The 18,894-nt window shown below is 40.2% G+C and overlaps 1 protein-coding gene across 3 annotated transcripts in view; it reads right to left on the reverse strand.

Annotated features, from left to right (window-relative positions):
- Pde4d (phosphodiesterase 4D) overlaps positions 1–18,894 on the reverse strand; it is an 840,110-nt gene that overhangs the window by 518,573 nt on the left and 302,643 nt on the right. Inside the window, exon 1 of one of the 3 annotated variants that reach the window (XM_075976083.1) lies at positions 6,007–7,341. The exons of the other annotated variants lie outside the window; for them this stretch is intronic. Within the exon in view, the coding sequence (XP_075832198.1) occupies positions 6,007–6,146 (140 nt within the window). The 5' untranslated portion in view covers positions 6,147–7,341. Of the gene's footprint in view, positions 1–6,006; positions 7,342–18,894 lie in introns of those variants that run through there. 3 annotated transcript variants of the gene reach the window in all.

The raw sequence follows: 18,894 nt of genomic DNA on the forward strand, positions 1-18,894 counted from the left end.
TTACAAAAACCGTGTGGCGGATTAAAGAGAGATTGGGAGTTGAAATTAGGCTAGACCTGGGGTGGGCCAGCTTCATTAAGCCAGCAGAATGACATCCTGAGAAAGTCCCTGAGCCTCTGAGCATTCCATTGTGTAAAGAATGGGTCAAAAAGGTGAAAACAGAAAGCCACTGTTGGCTAGTGAGATGCCTCAGTAGGTCAAGTATTTTCTGTACACACTTAAGGAGCAGAGTTCAGAATTCCCAATACCTATATGAAAGCTGGGCATGGTAGCACATATCTGTAACTCCAGTACTGGCTGGAGGCTTGGAAGACAGGCAGATCTGGCAGGCTTCCTTGTCAGCCAGCCTTGCCAAAACAATAAGTTATAGGTTCAGATACAGACCATATCTCAAAAATAGAAAATGAAGAGTTATTGAAAAGGCATGAGATAGTCTCCACGTGTGCACAACGGGAGCCTGCATACTCAAACACACCATAACATAGATCATACATACAAATGCAAATTAACATCACTGTTGTTACTGAATAATGTTGCTCATATGATATCACAGGGCACACGCAGGCGAGCTCAGCCAGTGTGGTTGTATCATGTTACATAAAATAGTTACATTTGTTACCGATATTCTTTAAAAATTCAGTCACATGCTTTTAGCATGCCCTTTTAATAAATTATCACTCATGTTCATTCTATGAGGTTGTCTTCCATGATTTCTAACACAAATGATTACCAGATGGTGCATTGATTTTAACTAGTGGTGTTAAGAGCTCAGAGAGCATTCACAAGGTCCTATAAAGCAGTAACACAGTTTAGGTTACAATTAGAAACTTGGGAGTTATTGTGCTCTACACAGCCAATAACATGTATGTATAATCCTGGTTATCCACTCTTCAAACCCTCTATATACATAAATGTATATATGTATATGTATATATATGTGTGTGTATGTATATATCTATGTAATACACTACCCAATTTTTATATGATATTATCCCTAACCATGTTGTCTTGGCCATGTGTCTAGGTTGATGTTTCTCAATCAATAGGAAACACAATCTAACAGCCCATCGAGTGATCATCAGACATCAGACGTCAGTTAATTTATGGCTTAGAGAAGCTATTGCCTAAAAGACTGGAATGAAGAAGGTAGACAGAGTTATATTTTGTGTGATAGGCTACAAGAAGATAAATGCGAGTCAAGGGTTAAAAAATAATAGGGAACTTCGAAACTATGAACAACGAGAAAGTGGCTGTTACTTTCCCTTTGGTTATTCTCTCACTTCAGAATTCTGAAATACATTTCTTTGTCTCCAGAGTTGACTAAATTTCATTTAGCTGAAAGACATCAGTATTAGAAGAAGCAACTCAACAGTACCAAAACTAAAGGAGTAGAGTGGGTAGTAAAGAATTTAACAGACAAGAGATAGCCCAAATACTTGGCTAATATATTTTTTTTGCTTTCTTTCTTTTGTAAAGATTCTCCAAGACCTCCCCAGCTTGGCCCCACTTAGCTCACAGTCAGGATTTAAAAATACAGCAGTTTAGCAGCCACAGAAGACTAAAATGCTAGAGTTTCATTCCATAGGTCGTGCGCACACACTACGGTTTCCAGTTGTAAATTTCTTCTCGATCACGATACTCCTCATACATTTTATTTTCACTTATAAGCTCTAAGGTACTGCTTAGAATTCACTAAGGATACAGTGAGGGTCAATAAAGGACAAGAAGGGGAGATAGTATATTTAATAAGGTCAGAAGATCATCTATTTAAAAACCACCTTTATCTAAGCTTAACCGTCTGCCTTATAATTGCCCGAACTTACAACTGTACTCTAATGATGGATGAACAAGATGAGTCCCCATGATTCTCAGCCTGATCTTATTAGCCAAATGTTTCCATGTCAACTTTTTGGTCCTTTCAGGATCTAGCTCTGAGTTTCGAGGCTGGTGTTTGGGGAAAAACTGCCCCAAAGAGGACGTGAAAGCTCTGAGACAAGGTCAACTGACACAATGGTCAGAGAAACTCTGCAGACACTTGATGGCTTTTGCTTACCAAACTGAGCAGACTAGCATAATTCTGTAGAAGACTTGATTCAGCCTGGCCTTCACTGCATATATTGTAATCTTTTACTGTCAAAACCATGAACTCTGCAAAATTTATTTCTAGCTTATACTTCTTTCTGAAGCTTTAATTGAAAAGTGGCCAGAGAGGAAGAATTTGCCTTCTTTAAACAACAAGTCATCTTGTCTTGCCCCAAATGTTATTTCATTGGGTGAAATCTTTAAAATATATACTTGCCTAGTTTTGAACATATGCAAATAATACTATTGCATGCTTATCTATACTTTGCCCGACTCTATAGAGGGTATGGATCAATCAAAACAAAACAAAGTGAATTCACTCATGAGTAAAACCCTTGCTTTATAGAGAAATAGCCCAACTGTGTCTACTAGATTTCAGCTCTTGAGAGCTTATACTTGGGAGCAGACTGTACAATAAAGGGGTCCAGGGGCCTTAAAGCAGAAACAGCCTCAATATTGATTTAAGGGGCTATAATCACCCCCATTTCACCTCTTGATCAAGGAGAGCTGTCAACATCACTGCTGAAGTTTGTTAAGAAGCATTTAGACAGCTGGTCCTATGAAAATGAAGCCCTAAGCACCAAATGAGTAAATAATTAATCAGCATCCATAATTACTAGTCCCAAACCTTCCTTCTTCAGCAAAGTTCTTTGACTTCTACCAGCTCCATTCTCTGGGTCAGCTGAGCCCATTCAAAAAGGGTTACAGAGGAATCCAAATAGCAGGCCTTCCTAAAGTTTGAAACTACCCCTCTTGATTGCATTCAACTTGGTGCCTCTTGCACCGGTTTGTAGCATTTTATAATCTTTTTCTAAATCATTCTGTACAAATTATGTGATATGTGTGTGCAAGAACTGCAGGCCTATATGAGCGCCACTGTGTTGGGCCATCATCCTTGCGAGATCCCTTCCTATAATCCAACATCATAGCGTCGCAAGGCTTCTTAGGAGTCCTCTTAATTGCTGCTGGATGGAATTTAAATTCCTAGAAAGCTGACTTGTATTTTCCTTCTTCGACCATGGAAGCCCCATTCCTGCATTGCCAGGCTACCTACCATTCTACTCTCCCAACTTGGTGGAATAAAACACTGGAGGTATAGACTGCTTGTTTATTCAGTCGGGCTAATCCTTATCTTTGTTTGGCTTGGCAGTAAAAAGGCTAAAATGTGTAATGGAAAAGACGCCTTTGCAATAAAATCCTCCAGCAAATACTTCCAATGTAGCTTCAAGCAAGGAGGACACATTCTTCATACCCTTCGGACACCCTGCTAGCACTGCCAAGGGGCGGGTAGTGTTCTATTAAGCCAGGTACTCAGTCCACTTATTAACTTTACCTTTGTAACTGAGAAACAGTGAACTCGTCTTTGGATTGCACAATCATCCACGCACCAGGCTGAGGATAGGAAGATGAGAATTTCTGTTTGGATAGGGACCCTGAGAAACTCCCGAAACTTCTCCAGACCTGCAATTATTAATTTTTCTCTTTTCCTGGCTTCTCATAAGGCAAACAAGAAATAGGCTAGGCTGTGTGTGTGTGTGTCTACCTGGCCTATCCAAAGGACTTAGTGCCTTCAAGGACCTGAGCTAGGGTTCCTGAAATCAGAGCACATTGTCTCCTTTCAAATGACATTGGTCTGTTGCCACCTTCTGATCCGTCCCTCCACAAAGAAACAGAGGAGCGTGTGAAGATGAAGAAAGACAGAGTCCCTTTGTACCTTTGGATTTCTTAACAAGAGCACTGAAGAGCATAGACACTGATCCAAAAGGGGCTCTAACTGTGGGGCAAAGGGAAAGGTTTCCTGTCAGACAGTAAGACTGGCTTACTGCAGCATTGAGGTGGGGTAATCTAGAAGGAAAACAACAACCGGGCAAGTTAAGAGTCAAGCACACCGCTAAGTGGGTCACCTGGAAAAAACCACTACCTTCCTCCTTTGAGTTAAATGTCTCAATACCGAATCCTTCTAAGGAGCCCAGGGGAAAACAGTCGCACAGAGCACCGGTACCCACCCTGGCTCAGTTTTTTCACAACAATAACACATTGGCACAGCATGCAGTGAAATGGATGAAGGGTTACCTAGCTCCAGGCACAAAAGAAGCCATTCAGGACTCTCAACTTCTCTATACATCTTTGGAACACATTTATTACAGAACGACAGAAGCGTGAATAAGCAAATTTGCATTTCCCCCCAAAACTATAGTGTAGAACAGCTCCTTTTCTTCATGTCAAATGTCGAGGGGAGGTTAATGAAAATAAAAGGTGATTATGCTACTAGGCACCCAAAGGGTACAGGAGTCCTAGCTATTGCAACATAAACAAATGGACTCAAACAATAGGACTTAGCTAGATTAGAAACTGTTGCTTTGCAGAACGGTACACTTTATATAAAAGAGAATGGTAATTTTCTCTTTAAAGGAAATTTACCTTTGCTTTGTTTAGAGCAAAGTTCCCAAAGCATGGCATTAGCCATGAAGAAAGCTGTAAAAACAGAAGAAAGATGGACAGATGCCTACTGTGTACCAGGACGACTTCTAGCCCTTTTAATCTCAAAATCAAGGGCTACTGATGTGATGCTTCCTATAAGAACAACTAGAGCCTTATGCTGATGTCTGAACCTCACCAGCAGAGGAAGCAAGGCACTGACACCAAAGCCCTCCTGAGTCTGGAACTCTGGCGATGCATTTGGAAGTGGGCCTGCAGAAAGGCTATCCATCCTCTCTCACAGACACACCAGAGCTTGGGGATGGAGGCTGTGGGAGAAGGAGACCCACCTCAGCAGTGGTTCTGGTAACTCTGGAGTTGTCACAAAACAGGGTCCTGCCAAGAATGACAGAGGAGGTCTCCCACCCCACGTTCTTTGCAAGGGAGTTTTAGCTGGGAATTGGAATCCCCGGAACACCCCACTAGGTGATTTTGCTGGTGTCTTAAACTAGGAGACTTTGATGGGCCACAAAACCAGTGATGGACCCCTCAGAAATTTGTGTTTGTGTATCTGTTACTTGAGTCCTGTCAAAAATGTTTACGTGGGAAACATGCTTTGAAACGTCAGGCTCAATAGAGTAGCGTAACGCATGCATGTTGTAAGACTAAATCCTCAAAATGTGCCTTTTCCATGCATACATCACAAAGTTTCTGCTGTGAGAAATTGAATCCACGCCCTCCTATAGGGACACTGAAGACAAGCAACTTTCAAAATAAGCACCTTTGTCCTTGTCACGGCCTCGGCAATTAGCTCCTACACACTCAGGCACAGACGCCAACCAGAAATGGAACATGATGGCCCTGTCTGGAGACTTCAACACATTGGATCATTGAATTGAACCTTAATCCCTAACCAAACACTCAAGAACTAAGCAAGCTTTCTAGGAGTTAGAGCACTTCATGTGTTGAGAAGAATTGTATCAGAATTCTATTGGTTCAGCCCAGAAGTGCTATCCTTGAACAGCTAAAGTATTCTTAAATGTGAACAAGTCAGATGTTATGATGTGTTTGAGAAATATTGAGTCAGCATTAAAAGTTTCCTCCAGCCTTCTGTGGAATATAGGCCAATTGATATGAGATGTCAAAAATCCTTGTATATCTTTTCCTGGGGCCACTTTCAAAAAAAATGAAGCAAATTTCCAACCCTCCTATTTCTGTTACATACTAGGTTGGTTGTCATTTTCTATTTATTTTGTACTATGAAATATTAGTTATTGTGAATACCTTTATGATTTTCTTATTTGGGATGCTTTATATCAACAAGAAAATTTTAATTGCATAATCGTTACTTCTCAGTCTTCTTGGTTTTACACTTAGGTTAGTTTTTTTTTCTGCTCCCCCACCCCCACCACCCTGTATTCTTGTTCAGGACAAACCTTCCCCTGCTTCTTGTCCTGGGCTTTTAGAATTCTGAGCATTCAGACTGAAGGGGTATTGGTTACTCACCATATCCAGGAATGCCTTCTAAAGGGGAAGGAGTTCACGTGCATCATGTTGGCAGAGTGGACGTCATGAATATTTTCCTTGTCTCCTATGTTACATGTAGTGATTTTCACAGATGAGTCCCAACCCTCTGGCTTGAGCATCGATCATGGACAATTATGGCAACAAGTAATGAATTCTCCCTTCCCCCAAATCGACCCCCCCCCCAAAAAAAAAAAACCACAAATAGCAAAAACCAGAAAAGCCCTTCCAGGATTGAAAGAAAGAAACATCACAGAGTACTGCAGGTAGGAGTCCATCCATGTAGCTTCCACTAGTCAACACACTAAAATAACCAGTCCAACTGCTAATCCTAAATGATGGCGAGTATTGTCCTGCCGAAATCCAACTGCCTCCAATATGAATTAATGCATCCTCGCAGAAAGGACTATGGAATGTGGACAAAAAGGAGTCAAAAGACAGTTTCTTGTTATCCTTGTTAAAGAAGTGTTAGGAGGGCAATGGAAAACTTCACGCTGCTTTGCCATGCTGTCCTTTAGGGAGGAATACTGCTTTTTCTTCTTTCTTAGACACATATTCCTGTGTGGTCACTTTAACGCAGTGCTACCGTCTGAGTCTGAGAATTGTCCAACAAAGACCTGGGCAGAGGGACTAGACACCACGTAGAGCGCAAGCCAACTTCTTCTCCAGATCTCAGAATCGCTGGTTTTGAATGCTCAAGTAGGAAGGCAATGAGCAATTTCTGCTTTGCAGGACAGGGTTAGTGCCGGCTCCCATCATGACTTCAGAAGGCGCTGTCGTGATGAAATTCATCTGCCGCCTAACCCCACAATAAGGCTGTCTGCGCTCTTTAAGTAAAATGACTAAGCTATCGATTGTCTCACTGTAGAATCCCCTCTAATTTCTTATCAAAAGCATGTGTGACCTTTTAATATATTGCCTTGGCAAGGAAATGAATTGCACAGCTGCAAGGCAGACGTTGTCTAAGAATTTCTTACTCGGTCGGCTTTCCTTTCTCTCTGTTCTCCTTACCCCCAGTTCAGCTCCCGGATAGATGTCATTTACTCTGATGCTCTGACATCCGCAAGATTCTCATGCCCAAGCTATACAGACCTTGCATGCTTTTAAAACACAGAGTGGCAACAGGCTCCAGCTGGAGTCCCCCTCCCACACCGAATTTCCGGCAGAACCTTTGGAATCCTCGCAGCCGCCTTGTCTGCTCTGGGCTGCGCCGCCTCAGCTCTGAGCAGCTCAGGACACTTGCAGGCTCCGTGGTACTGTACATTAACTCTGCAGCGGCCCGCTTCCTCAGCTGCAGACTGCTGCCTGACAGGGGATGTGCTGGCGTCAAGGGGGCCCTCTAGGTGGGTTCCCGGACACTGCAGAGAGGCGCGCTCCTTGCTAGCCTCCTAGGGAGAGTGAGGGAAGCGGGTTAAAGGGAAGAGCTTGCCCCGAAGGAGCCGATTTCTTTCAGTAAGTAATTACCAGGCAGGAAAAACTAAAGAAACCTGTAAATAACCTCATAGGGAAATGACACGCTGAACAAATAGATATTATGGGGGAGGGTTTTTCTGTTTGTTTAGTTCTTCAGTGTATTCAATGAAAAGAAAGGAAACAAAAGAAGTCCAGAGAGAATGTGCAAATAATAGGGTTTTTGGTTTGTTTTTTGATTTTTTTTTTTGAACAAAAATATGGGGGCGGAGAAGCCTTACTTACTAGATGATTTGTAACCAGTTAACTACAGATTTCCACACTATGATTTTAGACAGGAAATCCTGGGGAAGTCAGTTCTGCAGAAATCAGTTAGACTTCAATTGCATTTGCGCATGTCATAAAGCTTCTTGTTTGATTAGTGGGTGTGTACCTCAGAGGAGAGCTCCCTGTTTCATTTCCTGGAGCCTGCCCCCTTTTGTTGCAAAAGAATCCTGTTCAGCAATCCCCTGAAAGCACCCCATCACTGTTGGTGCCATTTTGGAGCCAGAATAAAATAGTAAACTCTTGGAATAGTAGCTTGGCACTTGAATGGTGCTTGTCGCCTACCAGCCAGAGAATGGGCTTCTCGGTGGTGGTATACACACCATTAATGCGTCACTTTTAGCTTGGGTATTTAAGAAGGCCATTATGCAATTGTTTAATATTAAATGGGATACTGGCAACACTTAATAGATCACGCTACTTATCTTCAGTTGCTTTCCCCAGTGAGTTCTTGTCCTTGCAGAAAGCATTACTTGGAGAGAGGGGAATTCACTTCCCATAAATTCTAAAGCAAGTGTAAAAAAAAAAATAGTTTGAGAACTGCTATGACTGGATCAATTGATGGTTCTAGGGCAAGAACTCATTCCTGGGAAGAGGAAGAACTGAGTGGTTCCTTTAAAGCAATTTGAACTTTGCATGCAGAAAGATGGTGCCCTATAGCACAAAGGAACTTGAGGAAAGTCACTGGCACTTCCTGTGGCATAGGCGATGTCCTTGCAGCACCTTTGTTATGAAGGGACAAAATCTCTCTCCTAAGGTCCTCGGTGATCCTTCCCAGGCCCCTTCAGCTTGAATTGTTCTTAAGAAGCTAGGAATGCTTGAAATCAGGAATCACACAGTCATTCACACTGGTATATCACAGCATATACTTGAATAGCATCATTGTTTAAGATCTAGGTGTACTAGTAATGCCCTAACTGTCTTCTGAGAGTTTTGTACCAGAATCTCCTTTAGCCCATCCAACAGTGACTAACCTTGGGGTGTTGATGAAGTGTGCAGGCACTTAGATGGTAAAGGGATCACAGGAAGACTAACACACCTGAAGCAAGAAGGCTGAGCACACAGCTCTCAACTTCTTTCTCCACTGCAGTAATGATAACGGCCTGGCACTAGCTTAATGTTTTCTAAGATTCTTGCCTATATTATTCTATCTCCACAAAATGAAGTGTTTTACCCCTTTTGGAAGGAACTCTAAGGGCCAGCATTTGCCCATCATCACTCTTTCAGGGAGAAGAAGCCCTGGAGTCCATTCAGGCTATGGCAGCTGTTCCTTCTCTTCTACGGTTGGGATGGTGGGACAAGAATTAACTGTCCCCAAACCTGCACCTACTTCTTACTTAGAAAGTAGCATAGATAGAAACAAAAATAATGTAGCTCTATAATTTCCCCTCTAGTAAGCATTTCTCATCTGACATGTTTTGTTTGTTTGAGAACATATGATTTCCATTCTGTTCATAGGCCAAAATCCCCCCAAGCTTTCCCTGATAGAACATAGTTTAACATTTGATACTGGCTAGGAATGACAAAAGTGAAATATTTTATAGAGTGAAAACACAGGGGGACTCAATCACTTTGTTATTAAATGAGATTTTTAAATTAAAGTATACTTTGAGAAGATATTTCAATCAATATTCCAGTGTGGGCCCTTGAAATTGAGGCCTCACAAATGTTAGACATACATTCTGCCACTGAGTTATTCTCTACTTACCCTTCAGTTTAATATGTTTTAGGTGGACTTTATTTACTTTTATATGTGTAACTGTATCAAATAAAATAGCAAAAGCTAGATAGTAACAACTGAGAAACTATTCTAAGCACTAAAAACTCTTGAAGCAGAACAAAGCAAAATATAATTTATCTCACAGTTCAGGGAGCTAAGATTACAATTTAATGAATAACCTTAAGCTGCCCAGTTTTGCAGACTCAGGGCAAATATGAGAGAACAGATTTGGGTTGTCTATTAGAGCAGTTTTCGATTTGGAAATAGAGTCCGAGTTTTAAGAGGTGTGACCATTAAGTAACAAAATGATAGCTCACGAGACAATATTTAATGGATGCGCGACTTTCAGAAACCAACAGCAGCGCAGTTTGTCAGCTTAGAAATGAGTTCTATAAGATGAAGAGCATTGAGGGACTAAGGTACAACCTCTCTGTTTTGTTGTGTTTGAAGATAACTGTTACTTTCCACAACTTCTAATTGCAGGTGAGCCATTACAGGTTTTATTGCTGTTCTCAGCCTAATGGCTGCTTCCCATCAATAAAGGCTCTCTACTCCCTAGCCACTGACAGGTAGGCCTTGATGAGGTCCCTGTGGCTATGCTGTAGCCTCAGTTCAACCAGAAACAAGACTGGTTATGTTTTGTGGCCTTTAAAATTTCAGTCCTGCAAAAAGCATAGGAGTAGTTGACCTTTCGAGGCCGGACCAGCATTAACTACCCTCAAACAAGATATGTGAGCAAAAAGATGGTTAATTTACTATTTAAGTGAGAGCCAAAACATAGAGCAAATGAAAATGCTTTAGTCAACACTTTCATTGAAAAGCTACTTAGGGCTGGGGAGGTGACTTTCAGGCAAGACAACTGCTCTGCAAACATGGGGGCCAGAGAACCAACATGGAAAACCTGGGTATGGTTACATGGGTGCCTAGTTACTAGTTTTATGGGGGACCAGAGGCAATAGCTCCAGGTCCAGTGAGAAGTTGACCCAAGGGATGGAGCAGAATACCAGATGACCTGCCCTGAAGGCACACACATGTGCATACTCCAACAAAAACACCACACAGACGTTCACACCTATACACACCACTGCTTAGTCTTCCTTCAGGCTCAAAGAGAGAATTAACTACCCAGCATTGCCACTTCCTTTTTTTGTGTGTGTGTGTGTGTGAGAAGGAAGCTGACTCCAAAGAGTGACAGTTTTTCAGCCTAAACTCTCAGGACCTTGACGTTTTGCCTTCAACCACCTGTGAGCGAAAGTGGAGACAGGGGGTCTCTCTTTGCTCCTTCCTCTCAAAGTTTGCTCTCAAAGAGACACAGAGAGCCAACACCTTCTTCAGAAACTCATCCTATTTCCTTATGTTTGAAGTCTCCATGCTCTTCGAATTCCTCCAATTTCAACATGCCTTTCAGGTATTAAGGCTAAGTTATACCATCGTGCTAATATGATCATAGAACTGTAAAGCCCCACCCTGGTCACTGAACTCGGGTGTTTCCTTAACCCTTAGTCATTTGTACTTATCAGAAATGGGAGGCGAGATGAATTAACTCATTGATTTTACCCAGTGAGTTTCACTTTCAGAGAAAATTTCATTTTAAATAGCAACAGAAATCTTTGTGTCACCAACATAGGCTGGAATAATTAATAAGCTAATATCAGTGTTACCTTGGATGAAACAAGATGAAAATACCCCTTTGTTTAGACATGAACTGACAAGTACCTAAACCATAATCCTTCATTAATTTTGTATGAATTTGTAACCATCTGTACAGTTGTGTTAGGGAGTCTGCCATCTCTCAAGGGACTTGTTAACCTTTGTTCTTCTGTCATTAAAAGAGAGTATCTTTGCCCTTTGGTTTATATAAATTTATTATATGTAATATATTAACATATAAAATATCTTTATATATTGTAGCACATAGTATCTATAGTTACTATATACTAATACTAAAGTATGTTATATTGAAGTATATCAAAACTAGATACATTTGGATCTCTTAACATATCACAGAAAATTTGAAGACAAAAAGTGGAATTTACATTTTGTCTTGGTGTCTAAGGATGTTATTCCTTAGTTTTAGGTTCTTATAGCTTATGTTTTGTATAATTTTCATCAGTTTCTAAATCTATTTGAAATATCATTTGCTTTTATATATACAGCTCTGTGTGTGTGTGTGTGCGGTGCCTGTACTTACATAAATAAAATCTGTGTATGTAAAATGTATGTGTATATATCTACACTATATATGTATGTGTATAAACTTACAGTCTTACGTACTATTTTATTTACTGAAATAAATTAGTAATAAGATACTTTTGGGTACAAAAATATTTATTGTGTTACATATGTTTTAATGTTTTTCTTCTAATATAAATACTGATTTTTCAGTAAGATACAACTTACTTGTTTCAGTGTTTTGGTGTGTTTATGACACCAAAAAACATTATTGGCACTCACTAAATGTTAACCAATGACCATATTAATAGTGATGAAATTCTACTTCTGACAAGCGCTAGCAAAGGCTGAAGGCATGCTGTTCAGCACATTCATAACTGAAACAGGAGAAGCACATTGTGAAGCCAGGGTTTCAACTGCTAAGCATCAGAGAACTGTGTGATGCTTCAGCACATCGTGGCTATATTCAATTTCTGTATGTTCTTTTTACAAGGTACCAACTGAAAATTTTTAAAAAATCCACCAGAAACCCATCTCTTTAAATTAATTAATTAATTTGTTTATTTATTTTACATTTAATTGCCACACTTTCCCCTCCCTCCTCTTCTCCTAGTCCTGGTCCCACCCTCTACTACCCCCTCCCCCAGTTCCACTTTCTCTCCCTTTCTGTTTAGGAACAGGTAGGGCTCCCAGGAGTGTCAGCAAAACAGGGCTCATCAAATTGCTGCAAGAGTAAGCACTTATTAGGTTTGTGGGTTAAAGTCGGGGTCTTCTATTTGATTCCATTGGTCGACTTCTCTGTTTTTATGCCAATACCAAGCTGTTTTCAATACTGTAGCTCTGTAATAGAGTTTGAAGTCAGGGACGGTAATGCCTCCAGATGATCCTTTATTGTATAAGATTGTTTTGGCTATCCTGGGTTTTTTGTTTTTCCATATAAAGTTGATTATTGTCTTCTCCAGATCTGTGAAGAATTTTGATGGGATTTTGATGGGGATTGCATTGAATCTATAGATTGCTTTTGGTAGAATTGCCATTTTTACTATGTTGATCCTCCCAATCCAAGAGCAAGGAAGATCCTCCCATTTTCTGAATACCTGATTTTCGATAAAGGAGCTAAAAGTATACAATGGAAAAAAGAGAGCATCTTCAACAAATTGTGCTGGCAAAACTGAATGTCAATCTGTAGAAGAATGAAAATAGATCTATATCTATCACCAGGCACAAAACTCAAGTCCAAATGGATTAAAGACCTCAATATCAGTCCGAACACACTGAACCTGATAGAAGAGAAAGTGGGAAGTACTCTACAACACATGGGCACAGGAGACCACTTCCTATGTATAACCCCAACAGCACAGACATTAAGGGCCTCATTGAATAAATGGGACCTCCTGAGACTGAGAAGCTTCTGTAAAGCAAAGGACACTGTCACTAAGACAAAAAGGCAACCCACTGACTGGGATAAGATCTTCACCAACGCCGCAACTGACAAAGGTCTGATCTCCAAAATATATAAAGAACTCAAGAAACTAGACCGTAAAAGGCTAATCAACCCAGTTATAAAATGGGGCACTGAGCTGAACAGAGAATTCTCAACAGAAGAAGTTCAAATGGCCAAAAGACACTTAAGGTCATGCTCCACTTCCTTAGCGATCAGGGAAACGCAAATCAAGACAACTTTAAGATACCATCTTACACCTGTCAGAATGGTTAAAATAAAAAACATCAATGATAGCCTTTGCTGGAGAGGTTGTGGAGAAAGGGGTACACTCACCCATTGCTGTTGGGAATGCAAACTTGTGCAACCACTTTGGAAATCAGTGTTTCAGTTTCTCAGGAAATTCGGGATCAACCTACCCCTGGACCCAGCAATACCACTCTTGGGAATATACCCAAGAGATGCCCTATCATACAACAAAAGTATATGCTCAACTATGTTCATAGCAGCATTGTTTGTAATAGCCAGAACCTGGAAACAACCTAGATGCCCTTCAATGGAAGAATGGATGAAGAAAGTATGGAATATATACATATTAGAGTACTACTCAGCAGTAAAAAACAAGGACTTCTTGAATTTTGCATGCAAATGGATGGAAATAGAAAACACTATCCTGAGTGAGGTAAGCCAGACCCAAAAAGAGAAACATGGGATGTACTCACTCATATTTGGTTTCTAGCCATAAATAAAGGACATTGAGCCTATAATTAGTGATCCTAGAGAAGCTGAATAAGGAGAACCCAAAGAAAAACATATAGGCATCCTCCTGAATATTAACCTTCATCAGGCGATGAAAGGAGACAGAGACAGAGACAGAGACCCACATTGGAGCACCGGACAGAAATCTCAAGGTCCAAAACAGGAGCAGAAGGAGAGAGAGCACAAGCAAGGAACTCAGGACCGCGAGGGGTACACCCACACACTGAGACAATGGGGATGTTCTATCGGGAACTCACCAAGGCCAGCTGGCCTGGGTCTGAAAAAGCCTGGGATAAAACTGGACTTGCTGAACATAGCGGACAATGAGGACTACTGAGAACTCAAGAACAATGGCAATGGGTTTTGATCCTACTGTACGTACTGGCTTTGTGGGAGCCTAGGCAGTTTGGATTCTCACCTTACTAGACCTGGATGGAGGTGGGTGGTCCTTAAACTTCCCAAAGGGCAGGGAACCCTGATTGCTCTTTGGGCTGACGAGGGAGGGGGACTTGATTGGGGGAGGGAGAGGGAAATGGGAGGTGGTGGCGGGGAAGAGACAGAAATCTTTAATAAATAAATAAATAAATAAATAAATAAATAAATAAATAAATAAAAGAAAGAGTAAGCACTTCTGCATCATATTGACCAAGGTGACCAAGTATAGGAGTAGGGTCCCAAAGGCCAGTAAAAGTGTCTGAGACAGGCTTTGTTCCTGTTGTTAGAAGTCTTGCAAGAGGACCAAGCTACACCACTGTGACATATATACACACAGAGTGCCCAAGTCGAATCCATGTAGGCTCCTGGTTATCAGTTCAGTCCCTATGAGTCCAAGTTTATTGATTCTGTGAGTTTTCCTGTGGTGCCCTTGTCCCTCATCTGCAGAATTCCCTGAGCTCCACCTAAGGGGAGCCAATGAGTCTGCCTTTGTTTCCATCAGTGACTGGATGAAGCCTCTCTATCTTGATTACTTAAAAACTAACAGGTGCTTTGGTAATCGGTTTGTGATTTAATTTATTAAAAGTAAGTCTTTTGGGATCATGGAGTCAAAGTTTAAACCTAGAGCATCCACTAAATACCATTAGAAATATCTGTAGCAATAAAACAGGTAGACTACAAACACTGGAATCTAGAAAAAGCACTTAATGTTTATTTTCAAATATAAAGTATGGGAAAAATCCCTACCACATTTGAAAATTAAAATTAGAATTTGTATTTTGTCTTCTAGTTTGAGGATGTCAGCCCTAATTTCAGATTTTTCCAGTCCATATTTTGTGTGCTTTTCCCCAACTCACTAAATTCTTTAAAACACAATTTTGTTAGACATACATATATGTGTATGTATGTACAATATATGTGCATATACAAGCAGCTTATAGTATTTTACTATAAATACTGAAAGGAATTATAAACCACATTGTAATATAAAGAGTATTCTTCTGTGTTATTCATGTGCATTTTAATGTGCTTATTTTATTATAATATAGATTCTTCAGGAAGGCTACATTTTACTTTTATCCAAATGGAAAAACAGACAGCAACAACAGCAAACCTCAAGGGAATTACCGTAAGAAATCTTCTCTTGATGTGAAATTATATTTCATTTTAATCTTAAAAGCTTTAGAGGCTTTGCATCACATTTCACAGATCAATATTCCAGAAATATTCTAAGACAATGATTCAGAAATTCAAACCATAAAGTATCTGTCGTGCAATGAAGACCAGTTTCAAATTGCACTCGTTCTATAGGCTTTCGAAACACATTCCTTAGAAAAATATCTGAAATAATGTTACGTGGAAAAATACCTCAGAGTTTCAGAGTAATATCTTCAGTATGAACTTACAAATTTGTATGTGTGCTAACATATACGCTTATGCCAATGCAGAGGAAATAATATGAAGAAGAAACACTAGATTATGAACACACTTTTTCTGGTACAAGGAATAGAAGCAAAGGGCATTTTTAAAAGTTTTTTTATTTATATATAATATAAAAGATAAACATGTTATTCTCTATTACTATTTTGAAAAGCTGTTTCCGTTGCCTTGATTGTCGCCACTAGACTCTATCTTTGAAGAAGATACCACATATTTTGGAGCAGTTGTGGAGAAATCAGTCTCAAACTGACTGGGACACTTCCGCCCTGCTGACTAGCTTTTAGGTGCCCTAAGGAGCGATGCAGACTGCTGGTGGAGTGCTGTCTTCCTCAGCACTGGGCCCTGGAGATGACATCTTACTGACCTACTCAACAAAACCCACCTCTTTTAGGCTATAATGAGATAACTGCTTTCTGACTGAGACCTAATCCGTGGACATATTTTACCTGGCACAGTAACCCTGGTCAAAAGCCTGTGTCCAGGGTGTTCACAGCCCCTTGGGGAGAATCCTCCAGGATTATTACAATTAATGGCAATATGGTCAAGTTATCTTCTATATGTGGTTATGCCCAGAAACTTGAGCTATTCGCAATCTTGCTCAAGAAAGCTTCTCTTTGAGATTCAGAGACCAGTAACTAATCAAAAGTGTTGAAAACAAAAGACCAGGCGCTCAGCCTTAAATGGACCATCTTTATCAATGCTTCACCCCTACACAAGATCAAGTTAGAGATAGAAGATTTTTAAGTCCCACCCCTTACAGAGGACCTGTTGGATGAGACAGCTTCGAGAGAGTTGCTTTAATCCTAAAGACTTTAGAGGCCATTGGTGAATTTCCTAAGTTCCAGTGAGTAGCCACACACCCATGCACACAGAAGCAGCAATAATGGGACTCAGTGGGTTACCAAAAGGAAAGAGGAGGAGGAGGAGGAGGAGGAGGAGGAGGAGGAGGAGGAGGAGGAGGAGGAGGAGGAGGAGAAAATAAAGTTAAAAAGGGAAAGTATTGTGAGGCATTCAAGAGGAATTAAAGAGGGAAAATATGGTTTGGATATAATAATATTTCATTGCATGAATTGTGAAATTCAAAAAGACAAAAAGAATATATCCACATATTATTTTATAGCTAAAAATAGAAATCAAGAGACTATATTTAATCTTAATTGAAACAGAAATCAATCCATCAATCCTTGTTAATAACTTCAGATTATAATATCACATTTGAGTTCCTAATACTGGTGAGGTAAACTCTCTGAAAGGTTGGAGAACTTTTAGCTTTAAAGCTAAAAGCTCAATGGTTGAATGTAAAATATACACTCAAGAAGGCAAACATTCCATCAATATCCTTATCTCAGTTATCCCGGAGTCTGTGAGTATACACAAACAGCCGGCATCACAGTTGTAGATACACACCTCACGCACAGCACAGTGTTGTAGATGCACACCTTATACACAGCACATCACAGTGCTGTAGATACACACCCTCCACACAGTAGAACACAGTGTTGTAGATGCACACCCTCCACACTTTACAACATAGTGTTGTAGATACACTCGCCGTACAGCATAACAGAGTGGGTCAGGACAAGAAAAGTGATGTCTGCAGTAGTACCAAGAGAGGTGTTAGATTGTCTGATTGTCTTATCTCACACACCCTAACTGATTAGATATAGCTAGGGGTATTTTAACTCCTTGATATTTTAACACCTCTTGACAGTTCTCCTGTCATGTGTTTTTTCCAGTTAAAAAATCCTGCAGTCTGGACTGAAGCGATGACTCAGTGATTAAGAGTACTTACTGCTCTTTCAGGGGACAAAAACTGACTGTTTAATTTACATTTTGACAACATAAGTTTCTTTCCAATAAATGAAATAGGATTTAATGGAACCATGCAAGTCTATGATAGACAACACCCTGGTTTCTACCCCCTTTTAAAACAGAATGGGATGGACTGTCTCCTACTTGTGTTTCCAATTTGACTTACTGTCTTTCCAATAACCTCACCATGAAACACTGCCGGTCATGATTTTCAGTGATTTTTAAATTAAATATTTTTCAGAGGCTTACGCTTTCATTGTCACTTTAATGGGAAGTTGGAAGAGGCTGCATTCAAAGTGCCTAGTCAGATGTAATAAAAATTCAGTCCTTTCAACACCCACATACGAGTACACACATACACCAAAAACACACTCTCATACATGTAAACACATATGCACAATGCTTTCTCATGCATACACAAACATTCATCCACATGCACATACACACACATGCACCTGATTTTTGACAAAAAAAGCTAAAATTTTACTATGGAAAAAAGAAAACATCTTCAACAAATGGTGATGACATACCTCGATGTCAAAATGTAGAAAAATGTAAATAGATGCATACCTATGCCCATGAACAAAACTCAAGTCCAAATAGATTAAAGACCTCAATATAAATATGACCACCCTGAACCTGATAGAAGAGAAAGTGGGAAGTAGTCTTATTGCATGGCAGCAGGAGACCACTTCCTAAATATAACACCAGTAGCAGAGACACTGAGAGCAACGATAAATAAATGGGACCTCCTGAAACTAAGAAGCTTCTGTAAAGCAAAGGACACAGTCAATAAGACAAAAAGGCAGCTTATTGAATGGGAAAAGATCTTCACCAACCCAACATCAGACAGGGAACTGATCTCCAAAAGAACTTAAGAAATTAGACATCAAAATTCCAAATAATCCAATTAAAAATGAAGTGCTAAATTTAACAGAGAATTCTTAACAAAAAAATCTCAAATGACAGAAAGACACACAAGGAAATGTTCAACATTCTTAGCCATCAGGCAAATACAAATCAAAAGGACTCTGAGGTATCGTCTTACACCAGTCAGAATGTCTAAGATCAAAACACCAATGACAGCTTATATTGGAGAGGATGTGGTGTAAGTGGAACACTCTGCCATTGCTGGTGGGAACGCAAACTAGTACAACCACTTTGGAAATCAGTATGGTGGTTTCTCAGAAAATTGGGAATCAACCTACCTCAGGACCCAGCAATACCACTCTTGGGCATGTACCCAAAGGATTCTCAATCATACTCCAAGGACATTTGTTCAGCTATGTTCGTAGCGCATTATTTGTAATAGCCAGAACGTAGAAACAACCAAGATGCCCCTCAACCTAAGAATGGA

Source organism: Microtus pennsylvanicus, chromosome 6 (genome assembly GCF_037038515.1).
Source record: "Microtus pennsylvanicus isolate mMicPen1 chromosome 6, mMicPen1.hap1, whole genome shotgun sequence".
Classification (NCBI taxonomy): domain Eukaryota; kingdom Metazoa; phylum Chordata; class Mammalia; order Rodentia; family Cricetidae; genus Microtus; species Microtus pennsylvanicus.